This window comes from Mauremys reevesii, linkage group 1, assembly GCF_016161935.1.
Source record: "Mauremys reevesii isolate NIE-2019 linkage group 1, ASM1616193v1, whole genome shotgun sequence".
Lineage (NCBI taxonomy): Eukaryota > Metazoa > Chordata > Testudines > Geoemydidae > Mauremys > Mauremys reevesii.
This window is the reverse complement of record NC_052623.1, coordinates 264,743,314-264,768,224: the sequence shown is the minus strand read 5'-3', so window position 1 is coordinate 264,768,224 and position 24,911 is coordinate 264,743,314. Positions and strand designations below refer to the sequence as shown.

General features: G+C 41.1%; 1 protein-coding gene across 3 annotated transcripts in view; it reads left to right on the top strand.

Moving 5' to 3' along the window:
* LARGE1 (LARGE xylosyl- and glucuronyltransferase 1) overlaps window positions 1-24,911 on the top strand; it is a 360,789-nt gene that overhangs the window by 106,532 nt on the left and 229,346 nt on the right. For all 3 annotated transcript variants that reach the window (XM_039494588.1, XM_039494577.1, XM_039494568.1), the window contains one exon: window positions 1,776-1,962. In XM_039494588.1, the coding sequence (XP_039350522.1) occupies window positions 1,857-1,962 (106 nt within the window). In that variant the 5' untranslated portion in view covers window positions 1,776-1,856. The remainder of the gene's footprint in view (window positions 1-1,775; window positions 1,963-24,911) is intronic.

Genomic DNA, 24,911 nt, shown 5'->3' with positions numbered 1-24,911 from the left:
CGCATAGGAGCTTGAGCAGCTACTGCTGCCAGCCGGTAGGGGCAGTGCTGCCTCTTCAGGCTGCCCGTGGGAAAAGGGGGTTTGCTGAGGAGCTGGCTCAGGGGGTGCTGGTTCTGAGGAGGTGACAGTAGTGGTCACTGCCAGGCCTTTATTACTGCACAACCTTTGCAGGTCCCACCCTGGAGTCTGAACTCCACCTCCATCTCCTAGTAATGCCTGAGATGGCATGGGCTTGGGTCAGGCCAGAGCTAAGGGCCCAGCCTGGCTGCTGGGGGGTTGAGGAGTGCTAGGGCAGAGTTGGGGTGGCACCTGTGCAGTAATTGTTACTTGTATGTTTTGTTGCTTCTTTGTGGGCTGCAGATTTGCTCTTTTAGTTAGTTTGTAAAGCTGATGCTATTCAGTAACATTTTGGAAGAGTTGGGTAAATTTTTGTAGTCTTTGCTGTCCCCTGCTTAAGACCCCAAGTGGTGGGGACCTAAAGTATAAAATGATTGGAAAAATCTTTTTCTGAGCCCATCTTTCCTAACTTTAATTTATCTCTTACTTTTGCTTTAAGTTGAATTTACTTTCACTGTGAATTTAATACATTTATGGTCTTAAAGATCAAATGTGTTTTCATTTGCACGCAATGGTGATTTTAAAAAATGTAAATCTGTGTAGGAATCTTCCATTTCAGCATGCACCAAAAGGCACTATTATTAAAGACTTCACAGTACCTTCGATTTAGCTCTTACAATCCCTGTCACCGCGTTGCACCAATTTTTATTTGAAATCACAAACCTTTTCTGGGGAGGTTTCTGCAGAATTCTGAAACAAATAGATTTGCATGGATTTGATACCTGTTTTTCTCCCCTATTGCCCTACCCAAATCCTAGTATTTTTCAATATTCCTTCCTTTCTAGGGAAAAGAGAGAGATGTGAAAATGTCTTTAATGCTTCATGTGTACTCTGGATATAAATAATCATTTACTGAAAATGCCTGTAATGAATACATTTTTATTTTAAACAAGTCCAGATTTTCTTTTTTCTTTTCATATAGTAGTAATGCCCTTAAAATATCAGTCATACATTTTCCATAATATAAAAGAGAAGGAAATACCTGTCAAATTACATTAAACTATGTTAAGATAATTGAAATACTGGAATCAGGTGGAAATGGCATTCCTGAAAGAAGGAAACTGCTTCTTTATCTCTCTTATTGCATATAGTCTGAAGCTCCTGCCACCAGCTGCTAGCGTTTCCTTCTGTTTTCTGTCTTTAGCCATTGTAAACCTTCCCTTTTCCTCCCTTTTACATGTATCACTTTGTGATTGGCAAACCCTGTCATTTTAGTGGCTACCATAATTCCCACCCTCCCTTTCCTGGTTATTTTTCTGAGTCCTTCACTACCAGCAGCTAGGCCAGCAGTGGACCAGTGTTTTTCCTGCTCTTCAGGAGTAGAGGTGGAGATACAGGTGTCTCTCTCTTTTCTGCCCAGAGACATCAAGGAAAATGTAGTCTTTTTCTGTTCAAAGGGTGGCATACAAATCTTGCTCTTTATAAGATGAGCTCAGTGTGTGTTTAGCTGATGTGATATATTTTATTGATTTATGCTCTTGTAGGGCACTTCTCAGACATGCATTATTATATTTGTTGTGCAGAATGTTGAAATGGGAACTGTTTTGCAGTGTGAACAACCCCATTTCCAGCCTCATTCTGTAGCTCTGCAGGACACTGGAAGAGCCTGGCTTCATATAGTGGTAAAAAGTGGTAACCTTTCCTCCTTTCCCTTTCAGAGAGTAATATGTGGGAGGCTGTGGACTACGCGCTTCCGACATAGGAACAGCACTGGATTGGGAATCTCTACTTCTGAGAGAATGCTGGGAATCTGCAGAGGGAGACGGAAATTTCTGGCTGCCTCTCTGACTCTCCTTTTTGTTCCAGCCTTTACTTGGATTTACCTGTTTTCTGGCAGTTTTGAAGGTAAGAATAAAAAAACCTGGTGGGAACTGACGAATGAGGAGGATGGGAGCTGACAAGTCATGGGATTTCAATCATTATAGGTTAAATAAAGCTGTTGTCATGCACTGCAAATGGCTTCCTGTGTGCAGCTCTTAACAACAGGAGTCCTTGCCACCATCTGACAGATGAGGAGGATGTAGGTCCTGGCATCAGTAGTTTGCTTTTTCTCTTCCACTTTGCACTTAAAAAGCACTGTTAGAAATTATTTCTCCTTATTATTTTTCTTCTCTGTGCTTCCTGGCATTTCATTGTCTGTATCCCATGTCTTGGTGGTAGATAATTACGATGATAAAATCTTAATTTAAGAGTCGCTCTAAAAAGATAAATGTTTGTTTATATAGATTTTATTGTTATTAATAATCATGTTTATTACAGCATTGCCTAAGGACCAACCAGGACAAACAGAGAGTTGTTGATGGTCTCTTTTCGAAAGATTTTATAATCTGAATAGACAAGACAGACACAGAGTGTGGGAAAGGGTATAGAAGTACTTAAAAAGGGCACCCATCCATATGCTCTAGGCACTCTTGAGACACAACTTTAAAACACAAGAGCAGCAATTTAAGATAACTTGCCACAATTCTCCCTCCCCTTTGAAGAGTGTTTCACCTCTACAATTACAATCCCTCCCCCACATCCCTTTATCTTCAAATGGAGGGGGGGAGGAAATGACCTTGCAACGAGCCCTGACTGTCATCAGATTTGATGGGGGTGGAGGAGGAGGAGGAGAACAAATTGCAGAGCCATGGGGCACTCACAGCTAAAGCCCCACCAGAAGCCACTTCTCAGATATACTAGTGGAGCTCCAGTTTGAGAGCCTCTGTTACTCTCACCTTACACCAGGGAGATAGGCCTGTTAGTGTCATTGTGAACATGGCTGAGATCAGATGTAGGCTACTTTTCAAATGGGTTCCTCCCTCCCTTCCCTTCCCTTGTTTAGTGATGCAATAGCAGCTGTTGTGAAAATGTTATGCTAAGATTTGCTGAATATTTCTGTGTGAGGTTACAAAATAACATTTCAGTAAAGTATGCAGAGCTATCTACAGTGCAAGTGGACAGCTTTTCAATCCATTTATAGTGCCTGGCAGGTGAAACAAATATTGAGCACAAAGTCAATCTGTATCTCGAGGATCTTACTATATCAGGGGTCGGCAACCTTTGGCACGTGGCTCGCCAGGGTAAGCACCCTGGTGGGCTAGGCTGGTTTGTTTACCTGCTGGGTCCACAGGTTCGGCCGATCGCGGCTCCCACTGGCCGTGGTTCACAGTCCCAGGCCAATGGGGGCTGGGGGAAGCGGTGCGGGCCGAGGGATGTGCTGGCTGCCGCTTCTATTCAGATTTTAGCTTTCTCTCTGACAATTCAAAAAGCTGATCATGTATATACGTGTGCTTGTGTGATTGTATTTAGTCATTCTACACTAATGTACAATCACTGTGTGAGGTCATCGTAGGATGAAACATTTATAGGATTCACAGTAAACTGGAAATGTAAATGGCAGTAGATGGTTGCTTGAAAACAGATGGTCTTACATGCTGAAAGGCCATGATTTTGTATTTTATAGTATATGAAAACAACACTGTATGTCATATTGCTCAGTTTTGTGTGATCATGTGATGAAAAACCCTACTTTTGTGCTGCATTTTCTGCAGGTTTTTTTTGTTTTGTTTTTAACTCCAGTTTAAGGAGGTGGGTGTTTTGCCTGGGAATTTCCTTAGTTTTTACAACACATTTAAAAATGGCCCAGTGTAGTAGTTCCTACAAAAGCTTCTGAGAGATTCCAGGGGACTTTGAAAGCTGCATAAGGGCAGACTTCACTCTTCTGTAGACTCCTTCCTTTTGTCATTTGATGTCCTCTTTCCTGATCCTAACACAATACCCGCAAATACAGCATGTGGGCTCTCTCTCTCCCATTCCCTCTACCCTGGGGACCATGTGAAACAGATGTATGGGACTGTCATTAGGCAAGTTCTCTCTAGACTATCTGTCTGTCATAGGTACCCATTTGGCCCCATTACTGTAATATCTCAGTGCTTCACAGTCTTCAACACATTTACCCTCAATACCACTGTGAGGAGGGGAAGAGGCATTAACTTCATTTTACAGAAACTGAGGCCTGGAGAGACTAATTTACCTGCCCATGGTCAGGAACACTGTTGCAGAGTGGGGAATTGAACCTGGTGTTTCTAAGTCCCAGACTAGTACTTTAATGACTGGGTCGTCATCCTTCTGAAATACTCTGTCGCTTCCAGCTCCATGTGACTTTGTTAAATGCCTCATGGCTGATATCATTTCCATATAGAGTCACTTTTGGTCCAGGCAATCAGTAGGATCAGAGTTACAGCCAGAGTTGGGTGAATACTGAACACAAATAAATAAATAATGATGCTATGTCTCATTGTAATATTTAAACAGATTCACTTTGATGCTGTTTTCACTCTTTTTTTATGTTTACTTTCAATACATAGGCTAATGAATATGCTAATAGGCAAGAATATGGACAGACACAATGAGCTTTACATTTTAATATTCCTGGGACATGAGCTTTGAAATCATAACTGTGAATATTTGAATGAGAAAACTGATTCTGGGGGTTAAACTCATCCAATTATGTGCCAGAAATTGTATCTCATGATCCACATGCCTGATTCACACAGTTTGAATTTTTATGCTCATAAACAAGATATACGAAGAATTAATAGTTAAAATATTCATCAATTGTTTTCATATAGTGAACAAATTTGAGGAAATTTCTTCACAGACAGTTTATTAACAGAAAGAGGCAAAATTTGTAGAATACATTTTTCATTATGAATTATTTTGCTCAGGCATGTTATCTGCTGTGAATCCCAAAAAGTTTCAGTTGAGAAACCTTTTTCAGTGCTTGCTTAGGGTGAATGTGAATCTTAACATTTAGTTCAATGGGATTTGAATAAGGCCCTGGGAAAAGAAGTTTTAGATGGATTTCTCTGTATTTATTAGGAAACCTATGATTTTTAGCAAGTGAACTGAGATATGGTGGCCTAGCGGCTCTTTGGCTCTGCTGCAAGCAAGATACTATCTAAGTATATGTGCATTTTTTTCTCGCAGAGATCTTAGATCAGTGGCTTTCAATCTTTTTTCATTTCAAATGGAGCTGCAGACACCTTTGAAAATCTTAGACATAATCTGTGGACCCCCAGGAGTCCACAGATCACGGGTTGAAAACCACTGCCCTAGAAGAAACACAACAGCCTCATCACCATAGTAAGGATGCCAGGCTGATGCACAGGTCAAACAGTGTTACCTGTCCTTGGTGCAACATATCTTTTCAGGAAACTTTAGGAATTGCTTGTACTGTAGTTTGGCTGCATGGCTACACTGAGAAAGGTTTTGTTTAGGTCTGCTTTTGCTTTTGTGAACAGTGACTGTCTCTCTGCAAAGATTTGAATTTCATAGCTTGCAAGTCAGTACCTCCAAAACTTCTAGACAAATACATAGCCTTACTTCACAGGCAGCTTTGCATATACACATAGACTAATGTACTATCGTAATACATATATCTCATGCAATGTATTGTATTTTCCTAATAAAACAAGTTATTTTTTATATATTTGAATGATGCAAAAGTAGGGTGAAAATAAGAAAAAAAACCTGAATAATACTTTTTTGTAAAATCTGGGGTTTTTTCGGTAAAAATCTATTTAAACTTAAGCATATGGTACCAGTAGGAAACAAGGTATACTAACTTGAGGTACTGACACTATGCCTAAACACCCCTTTTCTGACCTGAAACACTCATAGGCAGTCACATATTTGTGTGTCAGTCACTACAGGAGTGGTCTCCAAACTTTTGATGGTCATACCCCCCTTATCCCTGCCTGTAACCTCCCCCCCCCCCACCGCCCTCCTTGAGCTGGGGCCGGGAGCGTGGCCGTGGCTCAGGGCGGGGTGGGTGGGTGGAACACGGACAGGGGTAAGGGGGCTGAGGCTGGGGCCACAGCTGGGGGTGGATTTGGGACCAGGGCCTAGGCTAGGGGCCATGGCTGGGGTTGGGGCAGGAGCGGAGCTGCAGCTGGCTGCGGTGGGGGCCAGCAGCCGGGTCCATGGCCAGGTGTGGCTCCACTCTGAGCCTTGCCCCCAGCCTCCACTCCGGGCTGGGAATGGAGCTGCAGCCAGTGGCTGAGGCTGGGGACTGGGCCAGGTATGTGCAGGATGGGGAGCTGAGGACGTGGCTAGGGCTGGACCAAAGCAGAGCTGGGGGCGGGGAGGGGCTGGGTGGCACTCCCTCCCCATCCCTGTGGGGGCTGGACTGGGCCCCGCTGTGCATCCCTGGCCGGTCCTCCACACACCCCTTGGGGGGCGCCCCACACTTTGGGGAGCTCTGCAATACAAACTTGTATGGGATGGAGATTAATTGGGTAAATGGTTTCTTCACTTGAAGTTTTGCTCATCTGTCTCCCTCCTATGGCTTCATATCCTCCATATCCCCCTGTGAGACTGGGGCCTAAGTAAAGTTTTTGTTGTATCCACCTGCCCTTTGAGAAATAAGTGGAATGAATAGCCAACTGTAAAAAAAAATTATGGACTGACATGACTCCCTTTCCTCTCTAGGTACCCCCACAATAAGAGAAAGTGATGATGATCAGAAAGCTTGTGTGTTTTTAGCCTGAGATTCTCTCTTTAAATTTATCAGATGATTGGGATGGAGTTCCCTTGGATGTCTGGGGCTATAATAGTGATTCTTCTAACCTATGGGTTGTGTAACATCAGTTTCCTTTCCCAACACTCTATGAAAAATAACTTAGCACATAGGGTGTAACCATACAAACATCTAATGTTATTCCTTGATAACTCTGTCTTGTTCATTCTTTAAGTACAGTATGTTGAGTACATAGAGTGCTATAATTGCCTTTATTGGATTTACAGCAGTGAAGTACAGCTTACACAATTGTCTTAGTTACGCTATGCTAAACCAAATCTATAATCAATAATCTAATGTTTGTCTTTTGTAAAGTGTAATATAAATGAACATTTCAAAGAAAAAAACCCAGAAGATAAATCTACTGACTTTCTTAAAACAGTCTTTTCTGTCTAATATTCTGTTCGTGATTATGTTAAAGTAGGAACTAATGACAAAGTGCCGTATCTCAGTACACTTTTAATAGCAATTTTATAATTCTTCTAAAGAGGAACAACAATTTAAGCCCCAGTCTTCCAAACTGCTCTTTGCAGATGGACCCATGAGCTTGTGCAGAAACATAATGAAATTATTGGGGCTCTACACAGGCATAGCTGGATTGCCACACGTAGTAGCTCGCAGAATCAGATTTAGAATACTAGCGTCCTCAAGTGGAAAAATACCAAGTGTAATGGTAGAGGTAGTCACGGTGCAATTTAATACTGGTGTATATTATATAGTGTTCAAGGAGATCCAATATATAGTAGATTGTTATTGGAAATGTTATTGCCGAAGCTGAAGTAATGAGATAGTATATGCTCTCCTATGCTTTATAATACTGACTGCCGGTTACTGAAAAGAAACAATAATAAGTGCTGGAATGATAACACAGGGGTGCTTTCTGTTTACAAGGTAATGACTACATTGTGAGCTGAATAAACTACAGCAAAAAAATCTGTGGCTGATTGTCTCCCCCTCCACACACACACACACACACTTGATTTTCTTCCTTCCCTCTTTTTTTTTCTTCACCTATTCATCTTTCCTCCTCTACATGTCGATAAGCCTCTCCTTAGAATAGCTGTAATAGTTTCTTTGTCTAATTTATGTTTCAGAACTGAACTGGCTGGGAGGGTTTGGGATTCTTCCAATGTAAACACATGCAACAGTTACCAGAGCATTCCTGGTTTGTGAGGATTCATGGATTTTTAAGATCAGATGGGTCCATTCCGATAATTTAGTCTGACCTCCTGTATAAAACATGCCACAGAACCTCACTCACTAATTCCTGCATCAGGCCCGTAACTTCTTGTTGAGCGAGATCATAACTTTTAGAAAGACCGCTAATCTTGGTTTAAAGATTTAAAAAGGGATGGAGATTCCACCACAGCCCATGGTAAGTGGTTCCAGTGGGATTACCCTGCACTGTGAAAAATGTGTGCCTTATTTCTAAGAGAGCCTGAATTTGTCTTGCTTCAGGAGGGGAGAAGAGGGATGAGAAGGAGATAGGAAATAGTTTTTAAACTTAAAAAAAAAAAAAAGACTATTTCCATTTCAACAGTTAGCCAGTCCCATTTTCATTGTTTTTTGATCTCTCTCCCCCAGTCCTTCCTCATATAAACATTTTAGTTTCTCTATTTCAGCCGGAGGTAGTGAGAAGCAGGGTTAAGTGGCCACTTTTACTGCTGACCAACAGCTTGAAAATTCTGAGTATATGAGCCAGTTGGAACAGAGATTTTTCATGTTGTTATGACTGAGAAACAACCATACAGTGTGTGAGAAGGTGCCTCTCCTCCCCCCCCCCCCGGGGCGCCCTCTTGTGGCAGGCTAGACATGGATAGGTGTGTCTACCTACATTTCCCCCCAGCCCAGGCATAAAAAGAGTACAGAGTTTCACTGTCCAATACAAAGTCCCACCTCTGGACATCATTTATTTATGTATAGGTACAATAGTGTGTAGAACCCTTATGGTAAAACTGTTCTCCTAATTCCCAGAGTAAAGCATATAAAGGTACTGTGATTTTTTTTTCTGTTCTCCTTCTCTAGGAACATCCTTTACAGTTCACCCATCCGTGAGTCCACCAGCACTTGGTCCCAGTTCCTTTCTGCCCTTGTTTCGGGGCCCCACTCCCACGCCTATCCATCCGAGAATGACCAGTCTCATAACTCTTCTACTGAAAACTCAGTATGCAGCTCAGGAAGGCCAACAGGTTAACCGCTCTGCTGGCTTCCTAGCAATTCCTCCCTATTTCTAAGGATGACCTGTAGAGCTTTTTGCTCTCTGCAACTTCCGTGTCTCTCCCAGGCAGCTCTCCCCTGCCTGTTTCTTTGCTGCTCCAGTGTGGGCTCTCAGCAGACAGCTCTCTGGCTCTCCAGGTCTCCAACTCACCCTTTCTCCTCCCCTCTAGGGCCCAAGTGCCTTCTTTTAAGCCCAATTGGGAGGTAGCTAATCAGCCACAGGTGCACTGGACTCTGCTCCTTCCTAAAGGGGCTAGTTACCCTATGATACAGCAATTATGGAAATTAGACACCTACAGCCAATCAGAGCTCATGGGATTTCATAATAGTAGAGAGAAAATCTCAGATTTTTTTTAAATTCATGACAATGTCATGGGTGAAGTAGCAATTTTCAGGGGATATGCATGGAACACAGTCAGCGAAAGGTCACTGTTGCAAACCTTTGCATAAAACCGTCAGTCAAGTATGGAGACTGGTGTGTGGATGCAATCTTCTGCCTCCCTGCTGCTGGAAAAATAGCAGCAGTTCTTGGGTATGTCAGTGTGGGTTAGGATGGAGCAGGCAGGACTGGGCAGCAGCAGTCGTTTTAAATTATATTGGGCTTCTCAGAAACCATCTCCCCTGCAATGCTTCCATTCTGCTGTCCTCTGGGCTTATTAATATACAGAGAGGGACAGAGCTTGTGGGGGCAGGCATGCAGCCAATGGGGGGGCCACCCCAAGAGACACTGCATAGCCATTGGCTACCCCACGTGCTGATGCCTGCTTCTGCTTCCCCACTGTTGGAAAAATTATGGTATTGGGCTTTTTTTGCAATACCCATGTAGTCCAAAAATGATTCTTTTTTCAGGGCCATAATTATGGGAGAAAAAATTGTACAGATGTGCACTGGTAACTGTACAGTATCCTGCACCTTGATTAAATAAGACAATACCATTTCCGTCTAATGTAGAATAAACTGCACTACAGTGCATGAAGTGGACTATAGTAAATATTTTCCTGAGAACTATAAATATTACACTGCTACAGACACTAAAATGTGTTACCATTTCAAGCACCGGGTAATTTTATAGGATAATTATTAACTGTACCAAAATTATTACAGGCTAATTACTGGAAAACTTGTAAGGCACTTGCCACTTGATCAGGAAAACTAATCACCCAACCAGATTTCTTTTTTCTAAGCTATAGCTTATCCCCCTTTTAAGTTTTGAAAATAACTCGTCAGATAGGATCAAATCAAACACAATTTTAGCAGCATTTGAAGAGTGATTATTCACTTTAGGAAACAAGTTTTACGATAGCAGAAATTTGGCAGCTAACTATTTGTGATTTGTAATCTTATATCGTAACAGCATCTCTGTGTTGGAGTCTCCAAATAAAACAACACGCTTTCTTACAATGAAACAATCTATACAGTTTACCCTTACTGTATTAAAAGATAGAAGATATTACTCTCTTATTTTTCACAGGATTAATGCCTTAAGTACTCAAGAGTTATTTAAACTAATACCAGGATTTTAGTAAGCTGCAATCAATAAGCCACCTCCCTGTCACAGGATTTAATTTAACCAAGTCATATTATTTCCGAAAAGGTGATAGCATTTCTTAACTATATAGCATTAGTGACGGTTTCCAAATTAACTGTTAACATGGAAACTATTTTTTATCCCAAAATAATGATATCCTTCCAAAATCTGCACTGATTTTAACAATGGCTTCTGTTAGTCTGAAAGCTTAATGTGAGGCAGTATTCTTTTCCAGAAATCTGAACAATAATGATCTTTAGTTATTTCACCCTTTTCTGCAATTTGTTGGAGAGTCTGGGACTTAAAATAATGATCTCAAAGGAAACAGATTGCAGAATATTTTAAAAGGAGCCACATGCAAAAATCGTATCTGTGTAGATGAAGTTATCCTGCATATAGTTTCTGTGTGAGGGTATTAGTTGCTAGTTTGTGTACATTTGAAGTGGAATGTGGAACTATGAAGTAGAGACTTTCTGAAGAATGAAAATGCCTTCCAATTTTCTGAAACTTATTGTTAGTCTGTTTTAGATCATGAGATACTTGCATTGTCCAGGAGTACTGCCTCCCCTAGTAATGACATGGCTTCAGTGCTTTTGCTAATGACTGTTTCAATTTTGATTCCTAGTTTCAGCAGGGTTAAGATGTGAGTGTGCAGAATGTACCTCTGTGATTTCTCCTCAGATTTGTCTTTCTCCCCAGATCTGAAACACTATCATACACGCCCCCGCCCCGCTTCAGCTGCCATATTTGCACCTCAGTGATTTAATTTTAATAGCAGAGATTAAGCCGTCTCAGCTCGTCAGAGAGAAGATATTCATCATCATCAGGCCCAATGAGAAGTTTAATTTTCCGCTTCTCTTTTTTTCACTAAGCTCTGGCGGCTGTCACTCGCACCGATGTCTGCGGGACATTGAATAATCTGCTTCTGCAGATGCATTTCAGTAGTTTCACTCCTTTTATTTCCTCCGTCAGTCTCAGTAAGTGTCATCGTTGTAGACTCTAATTGAAGACCACTGTCAAGAGATGGAGGGAAGAAAATTCTTCCTTGCACAAAGCTGGCTCTGGAGCTCATGGTTTTTATTGTATTCAGAGACTGGATAAATTAGATCAGGGCACTGAAATAGCTGAGACTTGTAGTTTTGGTATGTGAAATCCTATTTGGGCCCCTCAGAAGCACCCCGTGTGTGTGTGGGGGAGTGTTTTTTCTTTTTTTTCATTACTATGATTAGCTTTATTGTGTGCTAGTGATGTGGTGGAAAAACCATAAATCCTTTAACCCTGGGGGTTTGACTCAACGGAAAAGTTTAATCAGTTATACTAGTATAACTATATCCAGTATAGTTAAACCACTGTAATAATCCTGGAATAACTTCCTGTGTGGATAGTCTTATTTTTGAATAAGAGTGGCTTTTTCCAGCTTAGTTTAAATTGCTTCCAAAGCAAAGTATACTGGAATAAGAGTGTCTACACTGGGAGTTATACCAGTATAACTATATTGGTTTAAATTCACATCCTACCTTATATTGGTATAACTTTCACATGTAGACAAGCCCTAAGAGCCATCACAATTATTTTAAAAAATACCAGGATGATCCATAAGGTCAGGAAAATATTGACTTTTTTCTGAAAATCCAAAGGACACCAGAAGCCTCTAGTCGTCAGCATTACCATGTATTTTTTGCATTTCTTCCACTTATTGCGCTGACAGTTGCTGGCTGTGAAGGAAAAGGAAACAACACATCTAAAACAATTAACACCATTTTCCTTTTAATTGGCATAGTTGGTTTTTTTGCAGGTTGACTTGAGGGAGCTGGATATATAATAATATTAGTGTCAGCCGGAGGCAAAGCGTTATAGTTTTTTATAGGAAAAATGTGTGGCGCGTATTGGGCTCCAGCCTACAAATAGGAAGCCCCATACACCAGGAAGGATAAAATATGCTGTTTTATTTTTTCTTAAGGGGAAGATAATGCCTTTGGCAACAGCTTGTTTTGGAATTATTTGCATATTTAAATAAACAGTGTATATTTTTAATAATGAAAGAGCTTGTTTACTTCATATATCCACCAGTAAAGAGCATGGAGGAGAAAGATGTATTATGCAAATGTTGGCTAGAAGTATTCCTGTAAATTCATGTAGCATTAGTCATAACCTGGCCGCACAGAAGTGCTGGGAAACTCAAGGGAAATGCTCTCTGACTACAGGGAGAGAATACTCTGTGATCAGGTATGGCTTTGTGTTTCAGGACTGGATGTCTGATAGTAAAATGCTTCATTTAGGAGTTAGAGAGGTGCAGGGGTGCTATACAGTGGCAGGCAGGAAATGAAAAGACGCAGTTGGTGAAAGTATTAGCAATGGTGCAGAAGTTATGCTGTTGATAGAAAAGTGATGATGGGATAGTTGAAGATGTGGTGATATGTGTGTTGAACTGATGGTGGGGAAGAAAGGATCTGGGTAGTGCTGTATTGGGTTAAAATGGTGAGTTTAGGGTTTTTACTAGGGATGAAGGAGCTGGTGAATCGCAGGGCATTGAACTCCTAATATATAGTTTGCTGTGTTTATTAGAAATAACCCCATTGGTGAGAACAGGGAGGTGGGGATGCTTGTAGTGACTGAGACAACAGAAAGGGTGATCCTGGCATTTTAGTAATGATGGAACGGGAGAGGATGTGAGGAAGGAATATGATTGCACTGATTGTGGAGGGTATCAGGAACGGACATTGTGCTGGAGATGGGGTAGGTGCTGAACTCAGAGACTGACATTGTCATTTGTCGTGTTTCTGAAAGCAATCTCACTGAACAAACAACAAAAAGGAATTTGTGTCTATATTAATTTACTTGAACATAACAAGGATTTTTTTCATACTAGAAAAATTAGACTCTAAGTTCAGGCTGAGAATGAAAATGTTCTTGTAATACTTTCCATACAAAAAATATTTTGGAAACAAAAAAATAAGAGGGAAGTGATGCACACATTGGGATTCTTGCCATGTCTGCAGGCCTATTAGGAGTCAACAATAAAATTATAGAACTGTCTAGAAAGTTATAGAGGAATGGGAATGGGTAAGTCTGTGTGTCTGTCATGGAAGTCACGAATTTTGTCACTTTCTGTGACTTCCGTGACTTCTGCAGCAGTGGGTGCGACTGACCCCATGGCCTCCTGAACAGCTGCTGGGGCAGTCTAGGGCTGCCGTGCGCCCCTCTACCCCCAGCACCAGTGGTGTTCCCGAGCCACGCATTGCTACCCTCCCCCCTACTCCTCCCTCAGGACAGCTGCAGTCCTGGGCTCTCTGCCGCTGGACTGCCTCCCGCTCCAGAGGACCTGTGACACCCCCAAAGTCCCCCCCCCTCCAGAGCACCCAAGATTCAGTCAGGGGTATATAGTACAAATCATGAACAGGTCACGGCCTATGAATTTTTGTTTACTGCCTATGACCTGTCCATGACTTTTACTAAAAATACCCATGACTAAATCTTAGCATTAGGAATGGGTACAGTCGATGACTAATATGTCATTGGATGCTGAAATGAGGGGTCTAGGTGGAGTTGTAAACTGTTGAGGAGCTTGGTTTGGTAGGATCTAGAAACTTCTAGAAGATGGAGGGTATTTTGATAACATGGTTCTGTACAAAGCTGGCTACAGCTCCATATTTTTCATTTTTCACTGTTTTGAATTCAGTAGTTGGTTTTCCCCTTCCAAACATAGTAAATATGAAAGCTGCTGACCAATGCCACACATGAGTGGCTGGTATATAGTGGCTATCAAACTGTGTGTGAATTTAACTGAATCAACATTCCTAAAATTGAAGGAAGCATTAGGAAACAAGCGATTGAATGAACTGAAGTACTGAACGCAGACGTTATAAAGCAATTAAATGTATAGATAATGTAAACATTGTCAAAACTAGTTAAGTAGCAAGAGAGGGAGATTCATATTAATTTAAAAATGCAGAAATTCTTCTTATTTGTATTTCTTGTGATCAAACGAGCCATTGAATGGTACATTTATTGAAGTGGAATAATCCTGCCAGTGAGATATTTTTGGTTCCTTAGTTGTCACTGAAACATAGCTGCAATGATAATTTAAGATCCTGTTTCAGACTCATGATACTGTAGTTCAATATCAGTTTCATTCAGGAACAGTGTCTCTGCATCTTCAACTCCCCAATAAAAGACCAAGATCAAGCAGAGATTATGTCATAAAAACAACTGCGAAGGGCAAAGACTTGAACTTGACAAGAAAGTTGCAACCTTCCTCTATGCTAAAATCATCACCTTCAATGTATCACAAAATGAGCAATTTAAGGAAGCAATTAAAGTGTGTAGCCTTGGATGTACTCCTCAAGACAGATTGAAACTGACAGGTACATGACTGGATGCTGCAACTGAAGAAAGTGAGGAAAAAATAAAGAAGTAAAAGAATAAATATGGACTTTAATGCAAGATGGTTGATCAAACACAAGTAATGATCAAATAATGGCTGCAAGAATCCATACAGTGAAAAATGCATTCCTACTTAATGCTATCGATTCTGTGTCTGAAAAGAACACGGCAGAATGTTGTTTACACACTACTGGAGATGCCATCCAAGAATGCAGGAAGAAAAGTATATGCCATTTGTTCAGGCAGTGAAAATAAAACCAAAAAAGATCAGAGAACTTCAAGTGCAGTCATCCTGGAATTTTGATGTATGACATATGTTCTGGATGAAACTTGTGGAGAAAGAAGTTAAACTTTGCACAGTCCTAAAGCACATTGTAAAAGTAAAAAAAAAAAAAAATCTTCTGCAGCCACACTCAGCCCCATGGTTGGTTGACTGAAGAATGTCGACTGATGTCCCAGCTTCCCACTGATGTCACTGGAACCATTGGGAAGATTATGACCCTAGAGCTGAGCAAATAATTGATTTTTTTTCTTGACCCAGCAAATAAAAAAATCGGGAAATATTTGCCTTGATTCTGTTTGGAATTGGCAGACAAATTGGAAATATCAATTCTGGCCACCACACTGTGCCTGTTTTGTCTAATTTTTGCCCGGTGGTTAGGGCACTCGTGTGGGATGTGGAAGACCCAGAATCCCCGCTCTGGAGCAGGCGCTTTGAACTCAGAACTCCCCCCACCCAAGTGAATGCTCTAACCACCAGGCTATAGACTGTTCTGGAGTGGGTGGCTTCAAATCTCTCTCGTTAAAGCTGATCCACTTTGTATAAATACGTAAGTATTCACTGGGCCCAAGAGAGAGAACAGTTCTATAGCCTGGTGATTAAAGCACTCAGCTGGGAGATATGAGAGGGGGATTCAAATCACTACTCCGAATCAGGAAGAGAGAAGATTTGAATCTACATTTCCTGCCTCTCAGCTGAGTGCCTTAATCACCAGGCTGTTGAGTCAGTCCCATTTTCTCTGTCTTTTGACTTATTCTGCCCTCTTCCTGCTTCCCTGGTTCATCTCAAGGTTCTGTTAGACAGGCAAGAATCTCCTCTCCGTTGGCGAGTGGGTCCTGCTTGGGTTTTGGCCTCTTAAGTTTAAAAAACATCAGTTTTAAGGCTTAACCCTGTAGGATCCGGTAGTTCAGTGTGTGTTACATGGTAACAATGATGACACTTACTTCCTTTGTAAAGCACTGTATAAAAGCTAGGTAGTATTATTGTTACAGTGCAGGCAATGGGGATTTATCACACCTGCCTCAGAAGGTAAGGAGGAAGTGTTGAGGGAAAAAAGAGAATGCTCCCAGTGCTACTGAGCTCTTTAAAAGCTGCTTGGAATTCTCTCTCAAATGACATTCTCTTCCTATAATCACAGCTATACAATGCAGTGGTGTGGGAAAGTGAATTTCTTTCAAAGTGGGTGGTTCAAGGAATGCAATTTGTAAGGAAACACACAGCAAGCGTTGAAGAAGCTCTGATCCTCCTGTTTTTCCTGTCAGAGGGCCAGGTGGCCAGCTGAGGCAGAAGTAGATGCAGGATGGAACAGGGGGTGGCTGGGGGAGAAACAGACATGGGCTAGAGCAGAAGCAGGCTGGAGGAGGAGCAAAGGCAGACTTGAGACTACTGGTAAGGGGAGAGTTCCCAGCCAGATAGTGGCAGTGAGCAGACAGGAGAGGCTGCTTCCCTTAGGATCCTATATGCTTGCCTTAGGATCACATGGGTGGGATCTCACTTGTAGGTTGAACCCTGCAGGTAACTGATGACTCATTATGCTCAGACTCAGAGGTGAGTCCTCACACTCAGTCAGGTTCAGGCTCAGCGGTAACTCAGGGTATATCTACACAAGACTTGCAGCAGCGAGTCTCAGAGCCTGGGACCTGGTCAGCTGACTTGGGCTTGCATTACGGGGCTAATAATAATGATGTAGAGGTTTGGGTTTGGGCTGGTGTCCAGGCTCTGAGACCCACCCTGCTCACCAGGTTTCAGAGCCCTTCTCCCGCCCAAGCATCTACACTGCTATTTTTAGCCCCACAGCAGGAGCTCGAGTCAGTTGACCCAGGTTCTGAGACGCGCTGACACGGGTCTTTTTTCGCAGTGTAGATGTACCCTCAAGCAGGATCAGGCTCAAAGTTAACTTGGGGATGATTCATCCCATTTTGTTTGCCTGGCATGTTGATTTCTTCCTGCTATTCTTTCTATTGTGAAGAATCCAAAAGTGTTCAGCTTGGCCGCCTGTAGTTCCCAGTGACTTTGATTTGAGTTGAGGGCAGTCAACATCTGTTGTTATCATGTCACAAAAGTGCACCGAAATACTGTGTAAGAGGTTAGGTCTGGAAGTGAAGAATCACATTGTAGCAAGTGGAAGCAGCAGGGGGAATATTAAGGGGATGGCATATAGTTATTGCATTGGAATTTGACCAGGACACTCAGGCTAGCAGCCATACTCTTGTTAAAAGTGTAGTGGGATCTTTAATTATAAGTAATCAGGATCTGTATTCATAGGACCATAGAAATTAGACATGCAAAAGGACCTATTTGATCATAGTGAATGGAAATGTTGGATCTTAACATGGCCACCCGTTTCTAACATGAGTGATTAGTCATTTTTGGGGGGCCTGTGGGTTGTTTTGGTTAGGAAGGAGACATGGATGATGGAGTCAGGTATTTCTCTGATGCAATCCAGTTTATTTAAAAAAATGTACAAAGTCCTGTTTCCCAGAACACAGTAGGAATCAAATAGCTCAGTGGTTTGAGCATTGGCCTGCTAAACCCAGAGTTCTGAGTTCAATCCTTGAGGGGGCCATTTAGGGATCTGGGGCAAAAATGTGATCTGTCTGCTTTGAGCAGCGGGTTGGACTAGATGCCCTCCTGAGGTCCCTTCCAACCCTGATATTCTATTATATTCTAAATAACTGGACACAGTTTCTTTGCTTATTGTTTCAAGCTTCTTTCAGCCTGCATTCTGCTCAGAAACTTTCTCTAGACTTTTTTCTCAGGGCCACGCTCCCAGTGCTTGTTCTGCCATCTCCTTGGCTTTCTGCTCCTTTTCTGTGTCTGTTTTTGTGATGTTTCAGGGTACTTCTTGCACACACACAGACATATAGCACTCCAATCCTATCAATCCCTCGCCCCCAAGTTTATCTGATCACTGTAGGACACCCACTGGGCTGCATGGCAAACTCCTGCTTCAGTCTTGCATGTGGCTTTGTTTTGGGTAGAGGCCCTGTGATGGGGTGCAGCCTGAACTATGGGACTGCTGAGCCCTCTGTCCCACCAACCTGGGGTATCCCTCTCACTCTCTGATGCTGTGTCAAGCCGCACACCTCTAGCAGGTACTCCACTTACACAGAAATCCACAGGCAGGGATACACCCAACTGAGTTATATGAATGCTTTCCCCAGACACTCATGAGCCAATAATAGAGAGGCTCCAGCCAGTTCCCCCCCAGCTCCCCAGCCTTGCACCCCAGAACTGTACCGTTTTGCATTGCTCAGAACCTTGGCCAGTGTAAGTTCATTACCCAGTCTGCCCCTCCCTTCACCTGTAGAGGACATACACTAGCCTCTGTAAAGTGAGCCGAGATTTCCCAAGCACTTCAACTAAACACACTGTTTTAGGTAAAATATAAAAAAGATTTATTAACTACAGAAAGATAGATTTTAAGTGATTATAAGTAGCAAGCGTGGAGCGCCAAAGTTGGTTACTTAAGAAATGAAAATAAATTCACAGTCTGAGTTCTAACTCAGGATTTGAATCAAGCAGTCATTCACCCTGGCAGATGGTACAAACAAGTCATAGATCCTCATCACACAGGCTGAAACTGCTTTCCAGCCTGGGCCCACCCTCCCCCAATTCAAAGTCTTTTGTCCTCCAGGTGTTTCTTCCAGTGTTGAGTTGTGGGGGGAGTGAGGCCAAGTGATGAGAACACTTCCCCTCTTTTATAGTTTCTTCCAGCTTGCTGGAAAGATCTATCCTTGTGACATGGGGTCTGCCCCCATTGGTCAAGCATTCTCCATTGTCTACGTGTTCTCTCTGAGAAGTCTCCATGGCATACGGTTCCTAGAATAATGGATTGTTTCTTTGATGGGTGTTGGTGAGCCATTAAACACTTTCTGGCTACTCCACTGTTGTAGCTGAAAGGCTGGTTATGGGTGTTGCCAACCTCACAACATATTCAGTCTTGCATTCAGTCATACATAGCAAAACTGCATAACTTCACATACAATGATAGCACATACAATTCAACGGAATATTAATGTTAAATACATTAAAACTTTAAAAGTGGTACCTCACAAGGCATAGTTTGTACAAAACATATAATAATTATATGACAGTGGTGAATATGGGGATGTCACAGGCCTCACTGGTTTCAGCTGCCTATTCCATAAAGGAGCTCAGTTGCTTTTTACACACATCTGAATGAAAGGCAGCTGTGACACCCACTATAGTGAGCTTTAACGCAACCCATAACAGTTCCTTGCAGGACTGGATTTCTGATGCAGCTCATATAGCTCCTTTCAGGTGGTATGGTAATAAGCATCCTGCTTTGACTCTGACTTAAATATATGAGACATAAAATATCCATCTGGCATGGCTTCCATAAGTTTTGCTGATTATCAAAAGTTAGATGGCAAAAAACCTGGCACAGATACAAGTTCATTTTTTCTAAATTTATGACATCAAAATAACCTATGGCCACCAGACCGGTAACCGAGAGAGGATGTAGCCTCTTCATACTTAATGTACAGTTATACTCTGCAAGTGATTAGGCAAAAATTGAGTCTTCTTACTCTTTAGACTGGTATCTTGTGTGTATTCAGTTATATCTCCTTATTTTACTAACATTTTAGTACTTTTCCTCTTAGCGTTGCAGAGACAGTAATACAGATATAGGAGAATGAGATGGAAAATGTTCTGTCTTGCATGTCATAAACAGAATTGCTAACAACATTCTGATCCACAGCTCTTTAGTTCTGATGTTGCATGAGAGAAATAACCCTTTATTTTTGTATTCCAGCTTGAGTTCCAAAATACAATTTTTACAAAGTTACTATTTATAATTCAGCCACATTTTAAGGTTGAAACTTGCTTAAAATTATAAGCGTAATTTTGGTCCCACCATGCCAAAATGTTCACTTTCTAAAACGTTCACTTCCACTTCAAATTTTGGATACATGATCTGTGGGCGAAGGATAGTTTTTTGCCAAAATTTTGTTTTTGAGATATGGAACTTAAGAAAAATAAGTGCCAGATAATTTTTTTAAAAATTGTCTAATACATTTTGGAGATTTTTAAGAACACATTGGACAAATACCTGTCAGGGATAGTCTAGGTATACTTAATCCTGCCTCTGAATGGGAGGATGGACTAGATGACCTGTCAAGGTCCCTTTCAGTCCTACATTTGTATGAATCAATGTTTTCTGTTGCATCTTATTCATAAGAGGCTTCATATGAGGATTATTAGAAAGATTGTGGTGAAATCTAGCGCACAAGACAGATTTTGAGACTGAAAAAGGCATATCTGAGAAGTGATTCATTGACCATTTAGATTAATCAGAATGGCCTTGCAGAAGAGCGCCTTCAAAACATAAGCCAATCAATAGGGAAGTCTGTTATGTTTTTTCAGGGCAGGATGCAAAGAGGAGAAATGATAGAACATGGAAACCCAGGCAACTATAGTAAGGTAAAATGAAATTAAAACATTTTTGAAAGTTTGGAGATTCACAGGTAAGGCACCCAAACTACCTTAACGCATACTCTGTGAAAAAAACAAACAGAAATTCTGAGACAACCGTAAACATCCAGAACAAGCAGTTTCATCTCCTCAGTGACCACAAAAACGAGAGTGCCTTAGGGTAGGTCCATACTTACCGTGCGGGTCGACGCGGTGAGTTCGACTTCTCGGAGTTCGAACTATCGCATCTAATCAAGACGCGATAGTTCGAACTCCCCACGCGCTCCGGTTGACTCCGGAACTCCACCACCGCGAATGGCGGTGGCGGAGTCGACCTTGGAGCCGCGGAGTTCGACCCCGCCGCGTCTGGACGGGTAAGTCAGTCGAACTAAGGTAGTTCGACTTCAGCTATGCTATTTGCGTAGCTGAAGTCGCGTACCTTAGTTCGACACCCTCCCCCCCTCGTAGTGTAGACCAGGCCTTACTCTTGCAATGGTTGCTTTGGTTTGGTTTGAGAGGCTGTGGACTTCTTAAATCTCTTAGAAAAAAGTCTTTGATCCAAAAGTACCATATCTTACAATATAGACATGAAAGTAACCAAGTACAGAAGATGTGCAAGGATCCTGGAGTCATTACAAGGTCAGGGTTAAAGTACTTTGAGCACCTGAACTGTGAATGTCCAGACGTTTAAATATTTGACTTTTTTAAGTTTAACCTTAACTCAGGAAATATTTTTGAGTTTCTAATGGCTATTTTTGGGGTAACTACAACATTTTTGTAATATTTTTCTTAGCCATAAGTTTCTGGTGCTGATATGCGCTCTCAGCCTTAATACTGGTTTGTTGAAGTTTTTTTATGGGCATATTATGATTTCCATGTAGAATCAGGCAGAAAAATAATCCATAATGACAAAGAGGAAGCTTTTAATCAAACACTTTTACCTGCACTTACTTTTCTGAAACACCAAGAATATTGAAAGCTACTGGTTCCCTTTTCTTCAATTACAGCAGAGTCCAAAAACTTTGTGTATCCAGTGTCCTTAATAGCCACCATGCCTCTTCTTTCCTTCCTACTCTGCTTGTACTTAATTCGCTGTTCTGTTTGCACACAGCTGAGCTTCTTTTCTGATACATGCTGAAGTTTAAAAAAAAATGAAATTCATCATCAGAAGCTCTTTTCTGTCTGGTTTCGTACTTTTGCTGTCTCTCACTGTATCACAACCTGTCACTCTATCACACTCCATTGCCCACTCGTACACTCATTCGTACGCCTGCTTTTTCTTTCACACTTATGCTCTGTTACCCTCTGTCAGTCTCGCTCCTACTCACTCAAAATTCTACCCGTATATTCCTTTTACACTTGCACCAGTTCACACTTCCCTCGTAGCCTCACACTTTTCTGAATGTTTTCACGCTTCCACCCTTTTAGGCTCTTTCTTGTGTACTTCCTTTTTTATGCTTCATTTCACCCTGACTCTTTGTCACACATGTTCAACCTTCTGCATTTTATCACTGAACTCCTAGGGGTACATTGGCAGCATTTTCCATGGGGAATTGGGGCTGCTATTCTGGTGTATCTCTAATAGCATTTATGTGCCTAGTTTGACACAAACCGTGCTGCAATCAGAAATCCTCAACATCTCCTAGTTTTCCTTCACATGTGCACTATTTGTTACTTCTCTCTCTTTTTTTTCCCCAGTCTTCGTTCTTTCTTCTACTCAAATAGGTTTCTGCTAGCAAAGTAATTTTTGCCAGACACAAACCATAATTTTAAAGTAATGCAGTCTTCATGACAGTGCCAAGGAACCTAGGAATGCAGCTAAAATAGAACATTGCTACCCAAATCATCACAATTATAACAACAGCGATATGATAAGTCAGATTGAGACAGACATTATTTTTCTATCAGTAAAACAGTAATGTTTTAGAATGGACAGGCCAAGCAGCTGTGCGTCCAACCCTCTAAGTGCGGTCTAGCTCTACTTAACGTTAACCAAACAATTCACAGATTGCAGCTTCTGTTTTTGCTTTGGGAGTCTGTCCATACGTTAATTGATGACCCTCTTTATGAATAAATTTTTCTCCCAACCACTTACTCATTGGTTTGTTTGTTTAGCTTTCTGTCCTATTTTTTTTAGCATGTTATCCTCTCACATAGTTTTGTGGCATCCATTTTCTCTGGCTTATAAGCACAGCTTAATAGTTATTTAGCTGGAACCATATATAGGGCTTTCACTGGAGAAAATTTGATGTAATTTAATGTCACATTACCAGCCAAGGTTAATCAGGAATGTCCAGTGTTTTTAGATAGCTGAAAATCTCTTTATAAATCCTTGCCTTATCTCTTTTTGCCCAATATTTAGAATTGAGTCCAGTAAATGTCTTCCAGCAGCAGTATTGATGTCTGAGGGCATTTTTGCCCATAGTTTGTGCTTGCTTCAATGTAATGATAAGAAGCCTGTGTTATAAATAAATAGCGCTATAACCAATGGGATTGGAAAGAAACTGCAGATGAGGACTTTGAATTTTTTTGCACACAGAGGAAGCTGTGTCTCTGCAGTTCAGTACCTTAAAATGGGCACCCTATAGCAAATCTCAGAACTTCTGACAGTGAGACAATGGTGAGCTAGAAGGGGAAGGAGAGGCTTAGATAACTTGTAAAGAAGAAAAGGGGTTCCAAGGTGGGGACGAAGACAGTTACAGATATATGAGAGGCACAAGCGAGATTAGGGAGTAGAGGAGAAAAGGGGAGTAGGGGAGAAAAGGACCTCCAGGAAGAGAGGACTTGTGTGCCTTTATAATGCCTCAGCAGCAAACGAGAAGATGTTACATGCAAGTGAGGAACAGCCATAAAAGTATTGTACGTAAAATACTAGAGGCATGGTTTTGTTTTTAGCCTAAAATAAGGGCATTTACTCAGTTAAATTTGTAGCTTTCATCATCTGCTGAAAACAATGAGAGCGTGAAAGGTAAATGTATTGCATGAAGCATTGTGTTGGGAAACTGTTCTTTACCCAGTTTGTTCCTGACCAGCCATGCCTCAGTCCCTGCACCAGGGCTGGGTGGTAGATTGGGAACGCAGGGTATTTGTTTGAGGTTTTTGTACATGGGGTTTTCCTGGTAAATACCAAGACAAGCTTGTTTAGTTTATTTCTTAACCTGTTGCATCAAATGAGTCAGATTCCAGTTTCTATCTCTTCAAGCAACCTAGCAGTGAAGGGTATACTCTCAATTCACTGGAGGAGATAGAGGCAGGAGATTTGAGATACGTTTTTATTATGTTAATCAAAGCAGACCTCTCATTTTTCTTTAAATGTATCAGCAAAAAAGCCAGAATTTTATTTTTGAACCAGTTACATTCATTTTTTTAATGAGTATATGAACATCTTTAACCTTTTGGGGCAATTATGTTTAATAACTCTCTAAGCCTTATCCATTTTCTCCATTCTGTAGATTTTTTTCTCTCTTTTAATAAAAAACTGATTAATTATAAGAAGATGGATACTAGAATGCCTTTAGGCGTCTTGCTGAATCCTAGCCTGAAACTGATAAATTTTATCTCTTGCAATTTAATTTTTTTATTGGAATTTTTTTAAGCTAGGAATGCATTTTAAAAAATTACCTGTATAAATTATGGCTGGGACTCATGACACCAGGTAAACATTATGAATGTAATGAAATCCAGCCATAGGAAAGCCCCTACAGACTCTGGTATTGGGACCAAATGCCCTAAAAGGAATGAAGTTCTTTCTCATGTGAGGAAATAGAAAATATCTATCTGTCTTTGTTTGTTTGTGTGGATAGTGAAAAATAAATTGTTAAATAAGAAAATGGGATTGTGAAACCACAAATATAGATTGAAGGACATAGGGATAGGTATAAAACCTCAAATTACTTTTAACTTGTTTTTTAAATTGACTAGAATTCAGTTTGATGATATCCCTTTAACTAAAATGATCACTTACAATACTGAAAACCTCAAATATTCAAAAATCATGAGGTTGTCTTAAAAATAATGTGTTTTTCCCTTAAAACAAACCAAACCAAAAAAAACAACCAACATTTTAGGTTCTCTTTATTTCCTTTTTGGTTTATGAACATGTAGGATACACTTAGGACACATTTTCAAGCTTTTCTCTGCAACCATGAAAACTTTCAGTTTTTACATGAAAAGATAGTCATTCTCATGTAATCACTTGTTTTCAGAAGCTGGGGCTTTAAGTATAACATTAAATATCATGAGACCTGCAATAAATTGGTGAAGGTTGGCAACACCACACCCATCACCTCATCTAAATCTGTTTTTATAAGTCTTACCAATAACTTCTCACAAAGACGTAGCATTTAAGACTGGTCATTTTGGAAGTCTTTTGGGATTCCTTCTTT